The sequence below is a fragment of the Lycorma delicatula genome, chromosome 3 (assembly GCF_047948215.1).
Source record: "Lycorma delicatula isolate Av1 chromosome 3, ASM4794821v1, whole genome shotgun sequence".
NCBI classification, from domain to species: Eukaryota; Metazoa; Arthropoda; class Insecta; order Hemiptera; family Fulgoridae; genus Lycorma; species Lycorma delicatula.
In genome coordinates, this window is record NC_134457.1 from 136,738,050 (window position 1) to 136,759,293 (window position 21,244).

The following is a 21,244-nucleotide window of genomic DNA, read 5'->3' on the forward strand; positions in this document are numbered from 1 at the left end:
ATCAACTCACGAGTGAAACAAAGAGCATACGTTCAATGATGAATTGAACGTAGTATTACAATGATCGATTTAACAAAATGAATCGACTATTACATTTAAAATGAACCTGTACCCTGAAGTGATATTTCCCGCAATATTGAACGTGATAATGTTGATGAGTTTTCTTCAGAATAAACAAATAAATATTTTACTTGGATCAATGGATGAGCACATACTTTATGAATCATATCCATAATAGAAGGTAAACGAATTTATAAGAAACAAAAAACTATTCCAACTTTTACCTGAAAGATTAAAATATCAAGGAAAATCACAAGAAAATCTTGATCTTAGCAGCATCTAAAAAAGATAATAAATAATAAAAGAATGAAGGGATTATATACCTCTTCATATATAATACAAAAAATGATATTAAATAATAATAATAATAATAATAATAATAATAATAATGCAAGTATGTAAAGAAATCAAAATAAAATGATCAAGACTAATAATATAATATTATTCACAAAATAATTATTAGTAAGTCAGTGTTCGAATTGTTCAATTCATTGATGTTTTTTTAGAAAATTATTATTATTATATTTTCTGCTAAGAACACAATTTTTTCTATGTTGAGCAGTGCTTACCTTTGTTAGCTTCATTCTTCTATTATATGTGTTTATTATTTGTGAAGATGTGATCAAAAAGTATATTCGATTTGAAATAAATCGTTGTTACATGTATAATATAGTCTGACTCCATTGCAGGGGTGGCTCATATAAAAGCACTCTCTAACTACCATACCCCTAACCTTTTTTCAGTGTATAAATTTATTTAATTTTGTACATAATATTAAAATTTTTCATCAGGAAAAAAATTCAATTCTCTTACTTTATATGAAAACTAATAAAAATCTTTCTTGAGACAATTTTAAGAGTAGTGAATAAGCACAGTGTTTTTTACTGTGTCATTCTGTCATATTGCTATGAAAATGTATGGCACACCTCCTTTCAGCCATGAGATATTACTTCAGTGTGGTACTGTCCTTTGCTGTTTATTATTTTTGTGTTCATATGTTATTCTACAGTGTAGTATTTACCATAAACTGTGCAACTATTAACACTTTCTTAATACATAGAGTAAAGTCCATAATATTTTCTTCAGTTTTTATTTTAAAAAAACTTAAGTACAAAAAAACACTATTGAGAGTTTTAATTTATATATCTCTTGGATAAGGTGTAAGTGTTGATTTAAGATTACGACCAAAGAGCAAAAAGGTCAGTTTTAGTTGTACACATTACTGTAGATTAATTCTCTACCTTTCAGTTTGTAGCGCTGCTGGCAAAGATAGCAATTCCTATGGAGAAAGCCTTTTGTAATTTGCTAAATGTTAATCTATAATTACAATTCAACGTGTCCTGTAGAAAATGTAATTGTGATCCTTAAAGTGATAATAGCATTCGTCTAGGCATAATCAATTTGAAAAGACTGGATGTCTTTGTAAATGGAAGAGTACATAAAGAAAGCAATGTCCAAAGAAAATGTTGAACGTGTTAGGGCGTCTTTCATGCGTAGTGCTACAATATTTGTTAAGAAGGCCAGCTGTGAATTAGCAATGACGACATTCATGCTAAATGAATGTCATTGTGTTATTGATGAATCAACAATTCATCTACTGGAATTAACATACATAACGTCCATATCTGAGGTTCAGAAAATCCTCATGAACTCTTTCAATGTGATAGGGTCTCTCCAAAATTAAATGTTTTCTGTGCAATATCCCAATGGCAAGTTTAAATGAATGTTTAGAAGTAGATGGTTTGGAAAGTAAAAATAAAATGAAAGAAAAAACATGAAACTTCAAAAAAACATATTGAAACAAAACAACATAACTGTTGTTTTTTGCGGTTTTGTGTAAAAATTAGATCTAGTAAAATTGTGTAAAAAATTATTTAGAAACCAGTACAGATAAAACATTTTATAATAGTCACAAGAACATAAGGAAACGTTACTGATATTTTTCTTGAAAAGTTGAATTTTATTTTTAATAATAGTAATAAATAATATTCAATTAAATTTATTTTAATCATAAAATTTTTCTTGTAAATAAATACAAAAATTACTTTTCTACATGTATGCTTATTTTAACTTACAGCTATCTCATGATTATAACTCAACAGCCACTGTTCCTAATGTCAAAACTAATTGAAGCTCTAAAATAGGTCTTTTTTCCATAAAATTGCTGAATAAAAAGATATACCTGGTGCGTAAATATGAAACCGGAATTTGCCCATAGATGTCAATCTAGTTACTGTCAAACCGCATCACTGGCGCCATTTTCTTTCTTTGACAGCTGACAAAGACTTTCAACTCAGAACAATACAAGTTTCATACAACAGCATAGTTTTAATTAGCGTTGAACATAGAGAGTTTTGTACCTACAAACTACGATTTGCAGACAGCATTGATTTTCTGTTACCATTTAAAGAAAACTGGAGCAGAATCACATCGAATGCTTGTCGAAGCTTATGGTGGGCGTGCTCTTGGTAACGTGAGGAATGAATGTAGAAGACCACCGAAAAAGTTTGAAGACTGGGAATTGTAAGCATTGTTGGGTGAGGATGACGCTCAAATGCAACAATTCACGGATCAATTAAATATAACACACAAAGCCATCTCTACACATTTGAAAGCCATGGGAAAGATCCAGAAGATGGGAAAATGGGTTTCACATGAACTGAATGAAAGACAGCAAGAAAACTAAAAACCACTTGTGAAATGCTGCTCGCCAAGTACAAAAGAAAGTCATTTCTCCATCGAATTGTGACAGGTGATGAAAGATGGATATATTTTGAGGATCCTAAGTGTAAAAGATACTCTATACTAAAAGGTAACTCCAGGTGAACCATTGACATTGATTTCAAGGCCAAATCACTATGGAAGAAAACAATGTTCTGTGTTTGGTGAGATCAGAAGGGTCTGATCTATTATGAGCTGCTAAAACAAAGCGAAACTGTTAATACTAAATGCTACCGACAACAAATGATCAATTTGAATCATGCATTGCATAAAAAACGACCAGAATATCAAAAAAAGGAACACAAAATGATTTTGCTTCATGATAATGCAATATCACACACAACAAAACCAGTCAAGGAAATGATTGAGGCGTTCAGTTGGGAAATACTTTCACATGAGCTTACCAGACTTGGCTTCATCCAACTGCTATTTATTTGCTTCAATGGAACACGCACTTGCTGATCAGCGCTTCACTTCCTATGAAAATGGCTCGATGACTGGTTTGCCTCAAAAGAGCAACAGTTTTTTTGGCGTGGCATTCATAAATTGTCAGAGATGGGAAAAATGTATAGCTAGCAATGGACAATATTTCGAATAACATATCTTTTATAATTTTCATACAATAAATGTGTATTTTCTATACAAAAATTCCGGTTTCATATTTACACACTTGGCACTCACAATGAAACTTCAGGTGTTCAAACATGTGTAATTAGAAATTACATATGTATGATGTACGTACATATGAATGAATAATTAATTTGATTAATTTCTTACAGCTCTTGTTTATAAGACAGAGTTAACTAGAAGCTTCTAATTTGCACTAATCGCAATATTTATTTATTTTACATTTACAAAATCTGCTGTTAACCAACATTAACTCTTAAATTTGTAAGTCAATAAACTTAATGGGAGATGTAATATAGTAAATTCTACATACTCACGTGAACTGTTGTTAATTTATGTTTGAACAGTATTGCTTATATATTCCAAAAGCAGATGTATATTTTTATTATACCTGATAGAATCACATGAGCATGCCAGTATAGTTATTTTTTGATGATTAATTCACCATATAAGCTCAAAGCTTGCGCCTGGATATGAAATGGAAATTTTGTGTTGTATGAAAAATGCCATGCTCGACTGAAATTTGAACCTGGGCATGCACAGTTGTTATTTATGTACATAGAGCATGACTAAGTGTGATTAGGTCATTTTCAATTCTCGTCCTCTCCAGATTACCAGCTCTGTTTATTATGTTAATGTATTACAAAAACAAAGGAAATCTATACAGGTCCCTAGGGTCCTATACCCTATAATTGAATCAGAAATAAATACTGTAAAGTACAAGGATCCTGAATGTTAGTTTTATTTTACAAGGTGATAATTAAATTAAAAATACACTAAGGACACTTACAAATAGGAAATAAATATATATATGTTGTAAATACATTGCTGCACTACAGGAATGTTTAGGTCAAGAAACCCACCACCACAGTACATATTCTGGAGACCAATAATGCAATCAATACATAAAAAAGCAACTCATATGTATTTATTTTGTGGTCAGGTTTGTCGTAAATTTCTAACATTTACTTTGGGTAATTAGGGTAAATGGATTGGTGTTTATGCTGGAGTAAATGAAAGTTATTTCCGTTATGCGATTGGCAAATGTTGGGTGTATGTCAATATAGAGTACTTTTATTAGTAAAAATTAGTTGAACGAGACCTTTTGTTAAACGTTGAAATTTGTGCACTTACATTGTAACAAACTTTTTAAATCTGTGAGCAATTTTAATCTTAATCTTTGTTTAAGTAAATTAGTATTTAAATTTTTTTGATCATCTTTATTTTTCTCTAATTTTTACTTATTCTTTGTAGGAATTAATCAATGAGTGTGATATTTTATCCATTGGCAGATTTAAATATTTTATGTTCCACCAACTATTTAATGTTGGTGATAAGATCTGTTATCAAATCAGCTATTAGAGTTCTTGTTATTATTTTACTGCATTAACAATCTGGTATGAAAAAGCTAATTTGGAAACTAAAATCTTTCTCCACAAATATGCAGCAATAATGCTACGACTACTCAGAATGACTATTTATTCTGACCAATGTTTTTCACAGATTCCAAAACTACACGTACTTATTTTATAGTGAAAATATTTATCAAAAAAAAAAAAAAAAAACAGAAAATAAATGCAATACAGATGGTTCAATAGCTTTTTTTATTTGCCTTCACCCACCCTTTAGTGAAACACTCCTGCAGAAGGAATCAAGCAGGATGAAGTAATGCAACATTAAATAATTAATTTTATTAAGCCCAAATAAATGACTGGAGACTTTTATTCTCAGCAATACATAGTAATACATTATACAGATCACAATAGGAATCAGTAGCTACAAACAGATAAAGCTTTACAAAATACACAATAATTAAATAAAAAACAGAAGCAGTTAAAATGCATATAATATTTAAAATATAACACTTGTAATAATATAAAAGTAAATAAATATTAAGGCTCAAAAGCCTTATTATAATGCAATTGCTGTTTAAAATTTCACAATTTTAGTAAAAAATGGGGCCGTGTAAAATAAGTTTCTTAAATTTATCAAATAGAAATAGATCCATTTAAATGAAAAATAAAATACAATTTTCTTAAATAGGTTTTTACACACCTTAAATATAGCTTCATCTTCCTGAAAAAGTTAAATCTATTTCATCTTCACAGTTATAAAAGTGCACCATTCTACAAGCGACACTGTTGAGTCAGTGAGATTTATCTTCTATGTCATATGACTTCTTATAAATCTTCTATAACGTTTTAGCATCATAGCTGGGTGGTAAATAGACAGTTAAACATTGTTAACTGTATTTAAAATTTATTGTGTAAATCTTTACAATAAAAAATAATAAAAATAATCTCTACAATAAAATAACTGGATGAAAGTATGTTAACATTAAATAAAGAAAATGTTAAACAATAAAGCAGCACTAATGTGCTGCTAGTTATATTATAGTGCTGCTTACGACAAGTCATAATTATCAATAACAGATTGATGAGATGAAAAGTCCTGGTAGACAAGTTCAAAGTATTTTTCAGTGTTATGAAAAATCAACAACTGATTGGTGATGGTTTTTCGCTTAATGCTGGTGCTGATTCAAAATTGGACTTTCATAAAGAATTTCCAGATATATTTTAGCTAACTTCAAAGTTCACTTTCATATCTCTATATATTCAAATATTTTACTTTTATTACAGCTTTTCTTAACCTCACTTTGCAAGCAAGAAAATGGTCCTGGTATCCAGGCAAATTAGGAGTGCTAATTTCCAACATACCTTTTATTTTTTAATAGGGAAATTAGATTATTAGAGATCATGCTAAAAAAATAGCATGAACAAGGAAAAGAAGCAGGAATGTGGTTTTTAATATCTCCAGTACTGACATTTTTAAAACCCAAAACACCTTTTTCAACAAGCAACTTAAAATTATTTAGAAAGATTATGTAGGTGTTAAAATATTTAATAATCTGCTGGATAAAATCAAACTGTGGATGAATTAAACAATTCACTCACAATTTGACAGCCAGGTTATGTTGTTAAACAAAAACAAACTGCAATCAGTAATCACTTACTTTTATTTTTTTAAAAGTAGACCTAATAAATTGTTATTTGTGTTAGTTGAGTGGTACTGGTTCCTAAGGAAACAGCTAGGTCTGCAAAACTTCTTTACTGACAATTTTATTTTATCAAATACAAAACAAATTATTACAAAACATTGTTCAATTTTACAGAAATCTTAAATAGCCACTTTCCAGTAACAAGAAGAAATTAAGTAATTCATACTTCAAACTTATTCTATGATATTAATAATGTTTTGTAGGGAAAATAAACTATTTTTTTATTAGCATTTTTAAAACAATCAATAAACATTTTCTGAAATTATTGCAGTTTTCTTGGCTGATTAATAAACTTTTCTTGATTAGAATGACAAACTATAAACTTTTAAAAATTAATTTACGATAATACTCACTCTGTAAATATACTTCTGAAAATCTCTTGGTAACATCCAGCTTCTTCAACACTTCTAACAAATGAATACCCGTAACAGCTAAGAGAATGTTTACTACTGTTTATTCATTAATATGTAACTGATCAGAATTTAGGAGAAAGCCACAAGCAAGTAAATTAATCATAATGTAATTTTTATTTTTTATTTATTAAATAATTATCACTTATTAACTGTTGTATTATCACAGTTGAAAAAACCCTAATTGGCAAATTGGGATTCCTTAACCGCATATTATTAGGCAAACATGACTAATTAATGTTGATATATTCCTAATATCACAATTATAATACATAATAATGACTGCTCATTGAAGAATATCTTAATATCATTATTAATTATATGGCCAAGGTTTTGTTGTAGCTGGTAGGTTAGTATTGGTTTAGCAGTCGTTAAAACTAGTTTTCTTGGGTAGATTTCTTCAATTGCTTTTGATTTTTCCAAGATAAAAAGATCTTGCCAAGGACTACAGTCACAGCCTAAGGGACCTTTCTTGTTATTTACCACCCATAAAAGAAAATCACAAACATCAGTTATGACCAAAAGGGACAGACACTGCAGGATGTACAAGGGCAGAATTAGAATGAAAAACAGTATCATACTTTTTCTAGAGACTTATCTTGAAATTCATGGTATAATTAAACAAATTGGGCTGCACCCATCCTTGGAGGTCTAGTTTCCAAAAACTGTTTTTTACTAATGTGCTTCAAATTATTAAGAGGGCCCACACCTCAAATTTTTTTCTGAAACAAAAATGAGTGCAAAATTTATATGGCCATGCCTGAAAATGAAATATAAAATGCAGCAGTAATTGTATGGTGGGAGGGATTGAAGTTCTAATATCTTTTTGGAATGCAAGTGGAAACTGATCGGAAAATTCAGATATTAGAGATCAGACCTATAGAAGCAAGGCATATCAGTCAAGACTAAGAGAGAAAAAAATTGTATAGAAGCGGCAGAGATTAAATTTTTTAGAGCAGTGAAGGGGGTAACCTGTTTGTATTATATTCAAAACAGAGATATTAGAGCAGAGTTCCAGGAAGATGGAATGACAGAAACAGTAAGGAAATATAAACAGAACCGGTTAGAGCATATCAAAAGGATGAAGACAGGAGTGTGGCTCTCCTTAAGAACATTGAACTATTGTCCAGATGGTAGATGAGATTGGGGTGGCCCAGAAAATGATACATGGAAGACTTTGGGATGCTGGAAGTTGATTTGGATCCTAATCTGTGTGATGATTTAGGATCAAGACGGGAAAAGACCTCTCTGTATGTGTGGGATGTTGAAGGCATATTTAAAAAACTGACAGTACTGTACATGGCTTAACATTCTCAAAACCATTACCAAATTGTGCTGCATTTCTACACAAGGTCTAGCCTCCAAAAACTGATTTCACCCTTGAGAAAAACAATAGCATAATATAATTAATTTTTTTGATTAAAAAAAAAAAAGAGATAAAATTACAAATTTCGGTTTAGAATGCTCCTCAGAAGGTATAATCCCCATAATTCTTTTAAAAAAGTAGAAGAAAATGGGTAATAAACAAGATTAATAACAATTTTTTAAAACTGAGAAACACCAAACCAAAGAGTAGAGTTAATCTAATTTTTTAAGAGTGTTGCTAAATTTACTGACTACAATTTTACACCAAAGGTTCCCTCAGATAAAAGGAAATGATTAATATTATTTTCTACCCTAAAAGGCTTTAATATATTAGCTTATTTCATACTTTCATGTTATCAAAACACACAGGACTCAACTAGAATAAGCCAAATACCTTTAGTCTACTCTTATAATTAATTATATTTCAAGTAAAATGTATTAAACAATTAATATATTTTACAATTATTTAGATTACATTTTACAAATATTTCCACTGTGGTCTATGTAATGATTTTAACATTTACTTACCTCTCAATACTAAATTTACAGCTATCAGTACAATTTTCAGTGTAGAAAACTATGTTTTCTACTGTGTTTCACTAAGATGAGTTTTACTGAAAATGTTTAAAAGATTTAAAAAAACATAGGGTCAATAAAGTCCAGCAACTGTATGGGAGGGGCGAATATCCCCAGAAATCTAAATGAGTCTCAGTATATGATCAGACAATCTTTTTTTACAATCAGATACTGCCATAGTTGCATTAATAATTTTGTAAATTATGAAAAAGATTGATAATGAGGATGATTTAAGGATTGAGATTTATCTCTGAACAGACAAGTTACATTTCATCACTCTGTTAGGTGACTCATATTTATATTAATTATCAAAAGAGATTGTATATGTTTAAATTAATTTAAACATATTAAACATAACAAAACAAGAATTTAATAATAAAAAAAAGTTTTTTTATAATTACACATTCAATACTCAAGTGCCTCTAAATTTAAAGAGCAGAGTAAGAAGTTCAACTTGCTGCCAAACATGGAAACAGCCATTGTCACATACATAGTTCCTTTAATAGTTCAAAATAACATCTTGTAATAGATGTGAATCACCTGTTGCACATCCAATACAAAAATTTGGTGCCAACATTGCTTTTTACATAATAACAACACCAAACATGAATCCCAAGTATTAAGTTCCTTCTAACTTGAAAATCCTTCATTAGACTATATCAATAAGCTTTGTAAGGCTGGATGGACATACAAAATTTAAAGATTTCTGTGCCCAAGACGAAGTTTATGCTTCTGAAGGGCGCAGACAAATTATCATGCAGTCGAAACCCCCACATTAAGTATAAAGGCTGTGTGTAATCAGCCGAGTAAGGGTTCATAAGTACCTAGGTGTTTTGTTTGATGACAAGTTGCTTTTTAGCAACCACATTAAACAAGTTGTGGCGGACGCTGTCTCTGTTATGCACAAACTTAGAAGGATTGCTCGGAAAGACTACGGACTGTCTGGTCGCCAAATGTACTTGGTGTACCGAGGTGTCTTCGAGAGTATGATCGCATACGCGGCGCCAGTTTGGGCGCACAGGTTGGATAGAAATAGAGCACTGCTTCTAAATTTAAGGAGTGCCCAGCGCAGAGCCTTAATTGTATGCACTGGTGTCTTTAAAACAACCTCCTACGAGGCTAAGCAGCCATGTGGAAGTTGCGAACAGGTCGGGAAACAGAGGTATTTGGGATGCGGTTTCGGGCCGTACTAGAACCGGAACGGAAATCACAATGCACCGGATCTAAATTTCGAACAGTTGCCCATTTTCCGCCTGCGAAAGAGGCTTTGGAGCCTCGCGATGGAGGCATGGCAGCATGAATGGCACACCATGACTAAGGGAAGATCTCTGTATAGCTTTATACAGGATCTGGGGGGATGGTATGCCTCGAGTTCATTTTTGAGGGCGGCAGGTGCCCAAGTGCTCACCAACCATGTGAATTTGATGCAATATCTGTTCAGGTTTCGCCTAGCGGCTGATGAGTTGTGTGTCTGCGGGGAGGTCCAGTCAAACGAACATCTAATGTTCGACTGCCCTGCTCTTGGGGGGGCCAGAGACTGGGCCACACTGGAACTTAGAGGTCAGGGGGAAAACTGGCCGTTCATAAACGGCGAGTCAATGTGGCGTGAGCCGCATTGTCGGACCGTGTGGGAGTTCCTCGATGAGGTTGCGATGTTCAACCATCATCGTTAGATTGTTTAATTTAAATGGGATTTATTGATTCCTGTAGCGTGTCTGTGGGAAGTCTTCCTTGAAATAATGGCTGCCATCAGCCAGTAATAAGCTCCAAGCGCTTTAAATGGTGGACAGGCACTAGCTGGCAAACAGCGACCGAGGCGTGGCGGCTTAAATTGCCGTCTTTTTAACTTATAACTTTTTTAGTTTTAAATTGTAACAAGGGGTGCGCCTCCCCGATCTAGTTTTAATGTGACAAGTGAGCGGTAGGGACACATAAGTGGGTGCTGTACGGCACCCAGCTTAACCGCTCACACAAGATAGGAGCTCACTAGGAGCATTAGGAATAACGAGGTCGCAAATCTGTTTTTGAGGCACAGTAGCCGTTATTTGGGACGGAACATTTGGTCTATGCTCTAGGGCGACCGAATGGGGTGGTGGCAGGAGAGATGCCAGCTAACCAATATCAATAAGCTAGAAGAATGAGGATCTGCTTCTCAACGAAAAGATTCCTCAAAAAACTCCAATTTTCTGTCAACATCATCTTCACAAAGTACCTGAAGTAATTTTGACCAAAAATAGTTAAACTTCAATTTTGCTGAGCACTTTACTTTCATAACTTTACTGAGTATATAACTTCATAAATATTACCGAGTACTTCCAGGCTAACGCAACCTTTCTGGTTGACATTTCAAGACTCTTTACTAATGTTTCATCAATAAGATTTTTTTATTTTCATGCAATGAATTTTAATTCTAGGCTAACTTGATTATGCACATCTGCAATATTTCCACTACTTTCAAATCTCATGCCACTTTAGACAAATGCTGATGAATCCAGTGGAAAATTAGGAAAGCTCACCTAATTCTTTATGAATGGCAGCAGTTTCCTTGCTATTTTTTTCAATAATTAAACATAAAATTCTATCTTTGTTTTGTGTACTTAAATGCCACTATTCTTGTACAGATACAAATATGAACCATACAACAACCAAATGACTAGAACAATTATATCAGTTGATTACTCACATGTATATCATAATTTCCCATGTAGTAGAATGTAAGTCTACATGCAGGGTAAAGTGACTTCTAGTATACCGTATCATAAAAATACAGTGTCTATCACAAGATTAAAACGCAAACAGAAATATCTGTTTATTAAAAAAGAATGGAAATTAAGGTACATGTGACACCTTCTTTATTAGGATAAGGTACCTTTTAGATTTTATTATTTTATTTTGTTTAGGAACCTGACATCAGTTGATTGATTACAATACACTGAATATTACATGGAAGCAAATACTTCTATTAAAGTAATCATAAGCAGATTTTTTTGTATTAGTCATTTAAGTGGTTAGAAATACTTTTCCATTTGTTTCTATGCCTATATCTTAGTCCCAATAACTCTCACTTTCTACATTCTTAGTAATATGTTCCATTCATTCTAATTTTTAGATTGAGGTTATTACAACTTTACAGTTGCAATCTTCAAAATTTTCTTATAAAACCAAAACAGTGAATACAAAACATAAGTAATTAAGAACATAAATAAATACCTCAACAAACAAATGCACTCCCTACTCATACCTTAAACACACAAATCAAAATACACTACCCCGTGAAAAAAAATCATTGAGGTAAACCTACAAGTGAAATGGCATAAAATATTGTTGAAATATGAGATAAGACAATCCAGAAACAAGTTATGTAAAATAAACAAGCTCTCTGACTCATAGCACTACCTTGTTGAAACCATAGCTGTTATATATTTCTTCAAATTGACAAGGTAAATAAATTCCCCAACATCTTACAATAACGTTTGTCTGTAACAGTTATTACTAATGCATCACAAGTTCAAAAAAATATGGATCAATGATTTGAAACTGCCAAAAATGTTATCACTGGTGATGAATCTTGGATATTTGAATAAGGCCAAGAAACAAAACGCCAGAGCAAGGAGTGGCACACGTCAAACTAATCATATCCCAAAAAAGCAAAACTGATCAAATCGAAAATCTGTACCATGCTAATTTGTTTCTTCGACAGTAATAATGGCATTGTCCATAAGGAATTTTTGCCTACAGGACAGACTGTAAATAAATATGTTTACCAAGAAATTCTAGAAAGACTATATAAAAAAAGTTACCTGTGTGAGACCAGCCATCAAAAACAACTGGATGCTGCATTGTGATAAAGCATCTTGTCACACTGCACTCTCAATTAATGAGTTTCTGGCAAAGAAAAACATTCCTGTAGTTCCTCAACCTTATTCACCTGACTTAGTCCCTGCGACTTTTTCCTTTTCCCGACTTTAAAAAAAACAACTCAAAGGACACTATTTTAGAACAGTAGTAAACATTAAAAAAATGTAACTGACCACCTGAAGGATGTTCCGGTTTCTGACTTCCAACACTGTTATGAAGGGTGGGAAAACCGTTTGAAGTGTTGCATGGTTTCCCAACAGAACTACTTCAAAGGTGATGAAGTCCATGTATAATTGGATTGTAAATAAAAAGTTTTTCTGAACCAGTCTAATTTTTTTTTCTTACCTCGTAAGAAGACTCTAAAAGAGGTTGAAAGGATCAAAATAGAAAGAAGAAAAGTAAAAATTGGCAAATGACATGGTGTTTTTAGGAATTAAACAAAGGATATTCAATTGATGTCAAAAGTGAGGCATTTTGATAGAATATGACATGAAAACAAATGCTTAGAAAACAAAAGTAATAAGGATAGGAGAAAATACAACGCAAGTGTACCACTGAATCAGTAAAATATAAAAGATATTTAGATACATTATCTAAATTACATTTTGTTACCAGAAGATTGCAAAAGTGAAAACAAAATAAAAGATTAGCAATGGCTAAATAAGTATTTTACAGAAAGAAACTGTTACAACTAAATAAGAAGGAATTAGACTTGAATAATTATTTTACAAAATGTGAATAATTTTTGTGAATTTTAATAATTATTATAAGTGTGTGAAACATTAACAGTAAGAAAAATTAAAAAGAAAGGGTGGAAGTATTTGAAATGTGGACATAGAAGATGTTAGAGAAGATTAAATGAGCAAAGTGAAAAATGAAATAATAATGAAGAGAATGAAAAGAACAGAAACTTAATCAAAATAATACAGAATAATAAAGCTAATTGGATTATATCAAGAGAGGAAAAGGATTCATTATACATTGCTAGATGGATGAGTGGAGGATACAAAGAGAAACTGGAAAAAAATAAAAATTAGACAATTTAAAAGGAAAAGGAATCTACCAAGAACTAAAAAGGTTTAGCTGTCCATAAGAGATTAAGATGGACATAGTGCATGGAACTTGTTATGTCTCAGGGAAGATGACCACCGTATCGTGATATAATTTTTAAATTATTTTTTTTATCATAAAAAAATTAATTCAACATTCTTTCATAGAATTATAGTTGTTTTTTTATAATAGTAAAAATTATTTTTTCCCAATAAAGCAGCTCTAATTACGACACAGTAAACTAATGTTACTGTATTACAGTAATGAATATCAGCAGAATTACCTTTTTATTATACCTATATACAAAATAATTGAAATAAAAGTAGCAATAATAAAACAGTGAACACAAAACATTACTGCAACATTATGTTACTGCCACACTTTTTTAAACAAATTATTTTACCATAAAATTGCTAGTTCTCTATAACTTATTCCAAGGATTTAAAAATTCCACATCGTAAAATAGGAAAAATAATTATTTATCACAAATACAAAATAAAGATACGCATGTAACAGTTTGCTTCCACTGTTTTCCACTTATTTTGTTAATTAAATATTGTGAGAGAATTTTATAATAAAACTAGATTATAATTTTTCTGATAAATTTTATTCTATCACAGTTTTAATTAGTTAAAATTATACTTAACAGATCATCACAATTTAACTGGTGAATTATTTTTAAAATTAATCACATTTAGCAATTGTTTATAGTAATATATTTAATTGAATTGTATTTTATAAAATATTTCACTGCACTTTAATTTTCAATTTATTGAATGAATCATTAATTTTGGCGAGTTATTTGCATTAACATTTATCTAAACAGGCATACTCTAAACTAATTATAAGTATAATACAAAATTGGAATGTTCAGAATCATAAATGATTTGTTTCTTTTTTTGGCCATCCAAAACTGAATAAAAAACTAAGCATGTACACTTTTTCAGAGATTTCCCTTCAAACATTGATTAACAATAAAAGTACAAATTAAAAGTTAAAGTTGTGTTAGTTATGGCACAGTAATTCCATTACAGTTTATAGCACAAGTAAACAAGAATATCTTACACAGATACTCCTAGCGTCAATTAAGAGTAAAAGACAAATAAACTGTTACAATCAATGCAAGTACTTAAATGCATGTTTTATGTAAATAATTTTTAACAGATTATAATAAATAATAGCAGTACACCAATTAGGATATGGAATATATAACATAAAAATTAATTATAATAAACTACAATTACTCAAACACAGAAACAGTAACATTTAGACATCCATCGTTATGAAGAATATATGAATTCACATTACATGTTTGTTGCAATAAGAAATAAAAATAAAACATAAGACAAAAAAAATCATTTTAATTACCTTACAGTATCAATGCTGAGCTTAGTTCTTACTTACAACTTAATAAACAGAAATTTGAGAAGTGCACAAGGCACTTGGGCCCAAAAACTGTTATTCTATAAAAAATAAATTTCAAAGATTTATCAATCTCTATCTCTTATAATCAGTCTTCTATGGTTCATTATAAAAGTCAAGAGAGATCATTTGATCAAACTCTCCTTCATTTTGGTGTTATTTTCATAACTATGCTATAAAAATATTTCTCTATAGTCAAGGAGGCACAGGTACTTTATTTGTTTTCACCTTATAAAACAACTCGTACATGAGAATAGTTACTAAACTTCCAAGTAGCTGTTTATGGTACATTTGTTTTAGCTCAAATCCTTTTTTTACATAAAATTCTCTTGCAACATCATGACATTCTGTTGTAACAAGCTCAACTCCATTATAATTTTTTTCATGACAGAACTTTAAAACTTCATTAAGAAGGGCTGAAGCAATCCCTTTACATTGATAATCACGAGTTACTGCCATTCTCCTAAGCCATGCACAATCTTCTGATACTTTACTTCTTGTAATTGCAACAGTTCCAACAATCTTTTTAAAATAAGATCCCCTACTTAAGTCTTTCTTTTTAAATTCTTCTTCATTAAGGAAAGTATACTTGACAAGTGACCTATCATTAATCATTAATACTGGCTCGTAAGCTTCAGCAACCCAGAACCCGGTATAATCTGAAGACATATAAACGCGAGGAATATTTGAAAGATCCTGACTCATCTCTACAGCTTTATATTTATGACCACTCCAAACACAAAAGTACATGAACACTATAACACCTGGTATAGAACCCAAACAAAATCCAATCGGTATTCCAAGAAATATAAACATAACTGCAGAAGCTAAAACCATTATTTGAAATGTTATTTCTCTCGTTAAACCAGCAACAAAAGCTGCATTTACTGTAGACATTGTTCCTTCTTTTACTACCTCATAACATTGTGATTCATCACCCGGCTTATAATCCCGAATAACAATAAACCTTTCCATTATTATTTGCATCTAAATGCCGCTTACTTCATTGAATAATCAAAATTGTTAAGATTATTTCTATATACAATAACTACACGCAACATACAGACTACCTATCAGCCTTTGTATAGGTTATGTCAATTCATCTCTATGTTTGAATACTTTGTTACCTGTTACATTGATAACTTTGTCAGTGTTAATAGTTTAAACGTCAAATCTAGTCTTCCTACAACACAAACAAGCATTATTATTTACAATATAATGATTTACTTATGATATATTAAATTATATCAGGTAATGACAGAATTTATTACATTGAAAATTCATGTATATATACTATTAAATAAAGAGGAAGAGTACTTTTGCTTGTTCGGAATAAATAAAAAAACTTCTCGATCAATCTCCCCAAATTTCTATCCATGTTTCTTGGAATGACTGAGAAGGTTTTTAGATATATTTCAGCTCGGAAAAAAAAAATATATATAGGGGAAACTGCCGGTTAAAGCACAAATTTTAATGAATCGTGAACTGTGAGTCTCTACCACTGTCTGAGCTAGGTTTGTACTGAATGATTCAAATCAATCGAATGAATAATATTACAAAAATGATAAAATTATATTTACGTTAAATAAAATAATATTAAAGAAATTGAAAAAATGTACGTTTAACAATAGTGGGATTTTCTTGGGGACTGCGTGTGTGGTTAGAGGTGTGAGATATGCGAGCATTATCGTGGTAGGCTAGACTAATAATCACCATAGTTGGTAACAAACGGGTGAATTTTCTTTCACACCTATATCACAAAACTTTCAAAATAATTCTCTTTTTTTATCAAATTTCAAAATCATTTAACAATTAACAAATCTTCTTAACTCTATATTGATATATTTGTTTCCTACCAAATTGCTTCTTTCCAGTACATCAATTTTCCTTGTCCGATCTTCCTTTTTATTTTCTTTGCATGATCACGTGTAATAATACTTACTAAATCCTCGTATACTTTCACTAACTCTTTATACTTTCACTAAATACTAAACACTAACTCTTTCACCTTGTTCCAGATGTTTTCCTTTCTATTAATTATTTTAAAATTTTTGTAACTTTTGTTTTTCAATATTTATTCTCATTCTACACACACACTCTCTCATTTTCCTTTTTCTCTGTAATTGTACTTTACTTTCTGTAATTACCTGAGAAACTTACATATGAATCATTGTTTTTGTTGCTCCTATTAAATGAATCCAGGGGAATTTTTTTTTTAAATTATATACTTTTCAGTAAGACAACAATGGGCCAACAAGAAAAAATATTAAATTGGAAAACTAAACTAATTTCATCAGTAAAAAAAATGTAGGTGAATAACAACAATTTATTAGTTGTGTCTAATAAATATATATATATATATATATATATTTTACATTGAAATTTGGAAATACAGGTAAAAATTACATAATATGGAATGATATGAAGATTAAATGGAAAATTTGATGATGAAAGGGGAATTTTTTAACCATCGGTTCACTGAATGTTCTTACTGACATGTGATTTGAATAATACCATAATTACATTACATGATAAAAGTAAAAGTTACCTTAATTTTTAGCCCTCTTCCTTTTGCGGTCTTATAGTTGCAGCCCTGCTAATAACAGCCAGGTTGATTCATCTTCTTTCTTTGTTTTTATAATCAAAGTCAACCAGTAAATTAACAACAAACTGCTTCAAGATCTACCAGAATATTAGTGGTACCCAATGGCATAGGCTTGCACTGGTGGATGCAGATCCTGAAGAACTGCAAAATAAGACAATTATACCACAGAATCAACTAGAGTACTGTATTCTTAAAACTAAATTTTCAAATCAGGGTTTGCTCTCATTTTTTTCATCCTAGGTAATGGATTTGCATGAATTACCATTTGAATTAGCATCCACTAAATTTTAGTTAATTTATACAAATAATAATTTTGTTTAGAATAATAAAAGAAAGATATTTAACATTTTTATTAAGTATTTAATTAAAAGTTTGGTTAATTTAATTTTTTTTCATCAAATTCATTCAACTGATACAGCTTATTCTGATTTGAAACCAAAACACACACGAAAAAAAAAAATATTGCTGAAGATGATGACTGCTGATCACTGTTCACTGATGACCAAGTAAAAAAAATAGGATGGACATTCCCCCCCCCTCCAGCCATAATGGTAAAGTATGTATTTTTAATTCTCTTAATAATATTAAGAAACTTTTATATCACTTACTAAAAAAATGCATTTTTCTTTCTGATCAAAAAACTAATTAAATAAAATTAAGAATTGAAGAAAGTACTATGGTTAATAAAAATTTAAAAACAATACACTGTATTGTGAACTGTACACTGTATTTAAATGAAAAAAAAAATTACAAGAAAATTAATTTAAATACTTCTTAAAACTGCAATTAAATATATCATTAAAATTTATTTTTGTAATAAAATTAAATTGCTATTTACTAATTAAAATGAATAAAGAATTTGATATTAATTAATATTGATTAAATACTTATAAAAAATAATAAGCATGTTAAAATAAATTTAAAATTGTAATTTAAAAAAAATAGGTAATATTTTTAATTTTGGGTGCGTGATAAGGGGACTGAAACCAAAATTGAAGTTGAAGGGATGAACTGAAGTAAGCAGAAGGCTGGTAGATAACTGTAGTTTGCTGGTGGATAAGTTGTGTTTGCAAGGCTGGAATATAAAAATGAATTTAACTTTTTTTGAACTTCATGATGAGTTTTTCTCATCAGCAAATAAGTTTTACTACCAGAATAACAGAATGCATTATTTTAAAATCTTTTTAAAGAAAACAGATAAAAATTAAAATACAACTGAATATAAGGAGAACGGAATAAAACAGAAGATGAAATCTAATTTTAAATAAAGTAGGTGGGCTGTGTAGTAACAATAATATTAATAATTTATTTGATTGAATGAAGATAGGTGTGAATGATGGAATATTTTACCAGCATCAGTTAATGAAATTTTGAAAAAATATCTCTAAATTCACACATAAATTGTACAACTCCCCTAGAAACATATTCAAAAGAACTTCATATTGTACAGCTACACTAATGGGACTGGGTAGGATAAAAGTACTTTCTGTGTAAAATGTGTATTTTATCTGTTTATAAATATAAATATATTTAAATTTATTCTACATTAAATTTAGTAAAACAACAAGCTAAGAAAAACAAATTCTTCGGCTAACGAAAAGTAACTGGGATTTGAATTCAGAACCTTCCAAATGAAAAGCAGAGATTTTTTTTGTTACCATTCTTTTTCAAACTGGTAACTGAAAGAAAAGAATCAGACTAAGAGAAAAGACTTTTCAGTGAAAGTATGAAACATATCAAGATATGAACCAGAAAATATTTGTTTTCTTAATTTTAAAACAATGACTTTATTTAAAGATTCTATTATAAATATTTTATGAAATATTAATTCAAAGATGAAAAATGTAAAATCATTAACTTCTCAAGAAGTTTCTTATAACATAATTAATAATTATGTTACTATAACGTTCGTTAGATAATAATTAACTCTTTGAACATGTTGTTGATATCAAATAAAATCGTCAGCAGTTACACTAAAACTTTTGTACTAGACTTACTTCAACCAACATACTACCAGGAGAACAGAGACCAATATGTGGAAGTTGTGATATGTACCTCACAGTGAAAAACATAATAGAAGAGTGCATGTTGTATAGAGATCTCAGAATGAGGCTCAAACTAGCTGGCAATTTGGGTCACAATTTGTCATATAATGATAAAAGGGAAAAGAAAATGATTGAGTTTCTCAGGAGAAGCGATTTATTGGAGTAACTATGATCCATTCATTAAAATGAATAATCATGGAAATCACTTTTAGCTGTGTTGGTGTCTTAACTGTGATTATTGTTTTCTCCAGTTTTTTATTCTAGTGTTTTAGTGTAGTTGATGGATTTTTTTTTAAGAAGAAGCCCTTTACACCCACTCTGATAATTTGATGAACTTTCCACAGAAATGGATTGCCCATTTTAAGTAACAAGGGTCCTATACACCCTTGTCATCTAGTGGTTTTCTGTAGTTTTATTGTTTTGCGACAAATCTGTTTCTTTTTTTTTCTTCATATGATCTGTTTGACAAGACTCGCATTTGACCTAGTCAATTTCATGAAGGAGGGAGGGTTTTTAGTTTGTGATGGGTTAATGACTGTAGTAGTCAATGCCCACAATCTTTTTGAAAAAAAAAAAAATAATAATGCCCTGAGGTAAATAACCCCCACGTCTGGAATATAACACCTATGTTCCACGTCCAGGATGGTAACTGCTGTACATAAGTACTATTCATAATGCTGGCTAACAGCATTATGAATACGCTCTCCATATTGCTTAAGGCAAAATGGAGAAAGAGTCAGGAGTCAGGAAGGATGTAAAAGGAGGTTAAGAGTATAAGGAGGTTAAGAGCTCTATACAAGAATAGTTTTTGTAAACCAAAATATCTGGTAATTAGTAAAGAGGATGGTAATATTTTGAGGGTAAGTACTTTCCTTAGCACAAGAGTTAAGTAATTGTGCTGGAGGCCCAGTAAAAGAAATCCATAAAACTTACAACAAACTTCATGTAGAGATGACTAATGACAACCAGTCACCAAAGATCCTTGGGCTAAAGAAGATAGGTAAGTTTGCTGTACGAGTCGATCCACACAGCACCCTCAGTACCTCAAAGGGTGAGGTTTGTTGGGATCTATTCAATTGTACAGAGCAGGAAATTATAAAAGAGTTGACATCTCAAGGAGTGATAGAATGCCGAAGGCTGAACATGAGAAGGAACGCAAAAGTTCTTCTGTCTGCCTCTCATGTCCTTACTTTCAACAAATCAACCCTGCTGAAGAAAGTGCATGCAGGAATACACCAATTGGAGATACGCAGGCTTTTGTATCACAACCAATGAGATGTTTCATATGTCAACGTTTTGGCCACACTGCTGCTTGATGCGAAAGGCCACAAATATGCATGTGTGATGAAGAAATTCATGAAGGGGAACCATGCAAGGATCCTCCTTCCTGTCTAAACTGCAAAGGATATCATTCATGCAGAACAAGAAACTGCCCTGTTTACAAAGA

At 30.8% G+C, this 21,244-nt stretch overlaps 1 protein-coding gene across 1 annotated transcript; it reads right to left on the minus strand.

Annotated features, from left to right (window-relative positions):
- Positions 1–15,066: 15,066 nt before the first annotated feature.
- On the minus strand, positions 15,067–16,274 carry LOC142322034 (N-acetyltransferase family 8 member 3-like). The gene has a single exon (XM_075360634.1). The coding sequence runs from the start codon at positions 16,132–16,134 to the stop codon at positions 15,343–15,345; it is 792 nt and encodes a 263-aa protein (XP_075216749.1). The 5' UTR covers positions 16,135–16,274; the 3' UTR covers positions 15,067–15,342.
- Positions 16,275–21,244: the final 4,970 nt, after the last annotated feature.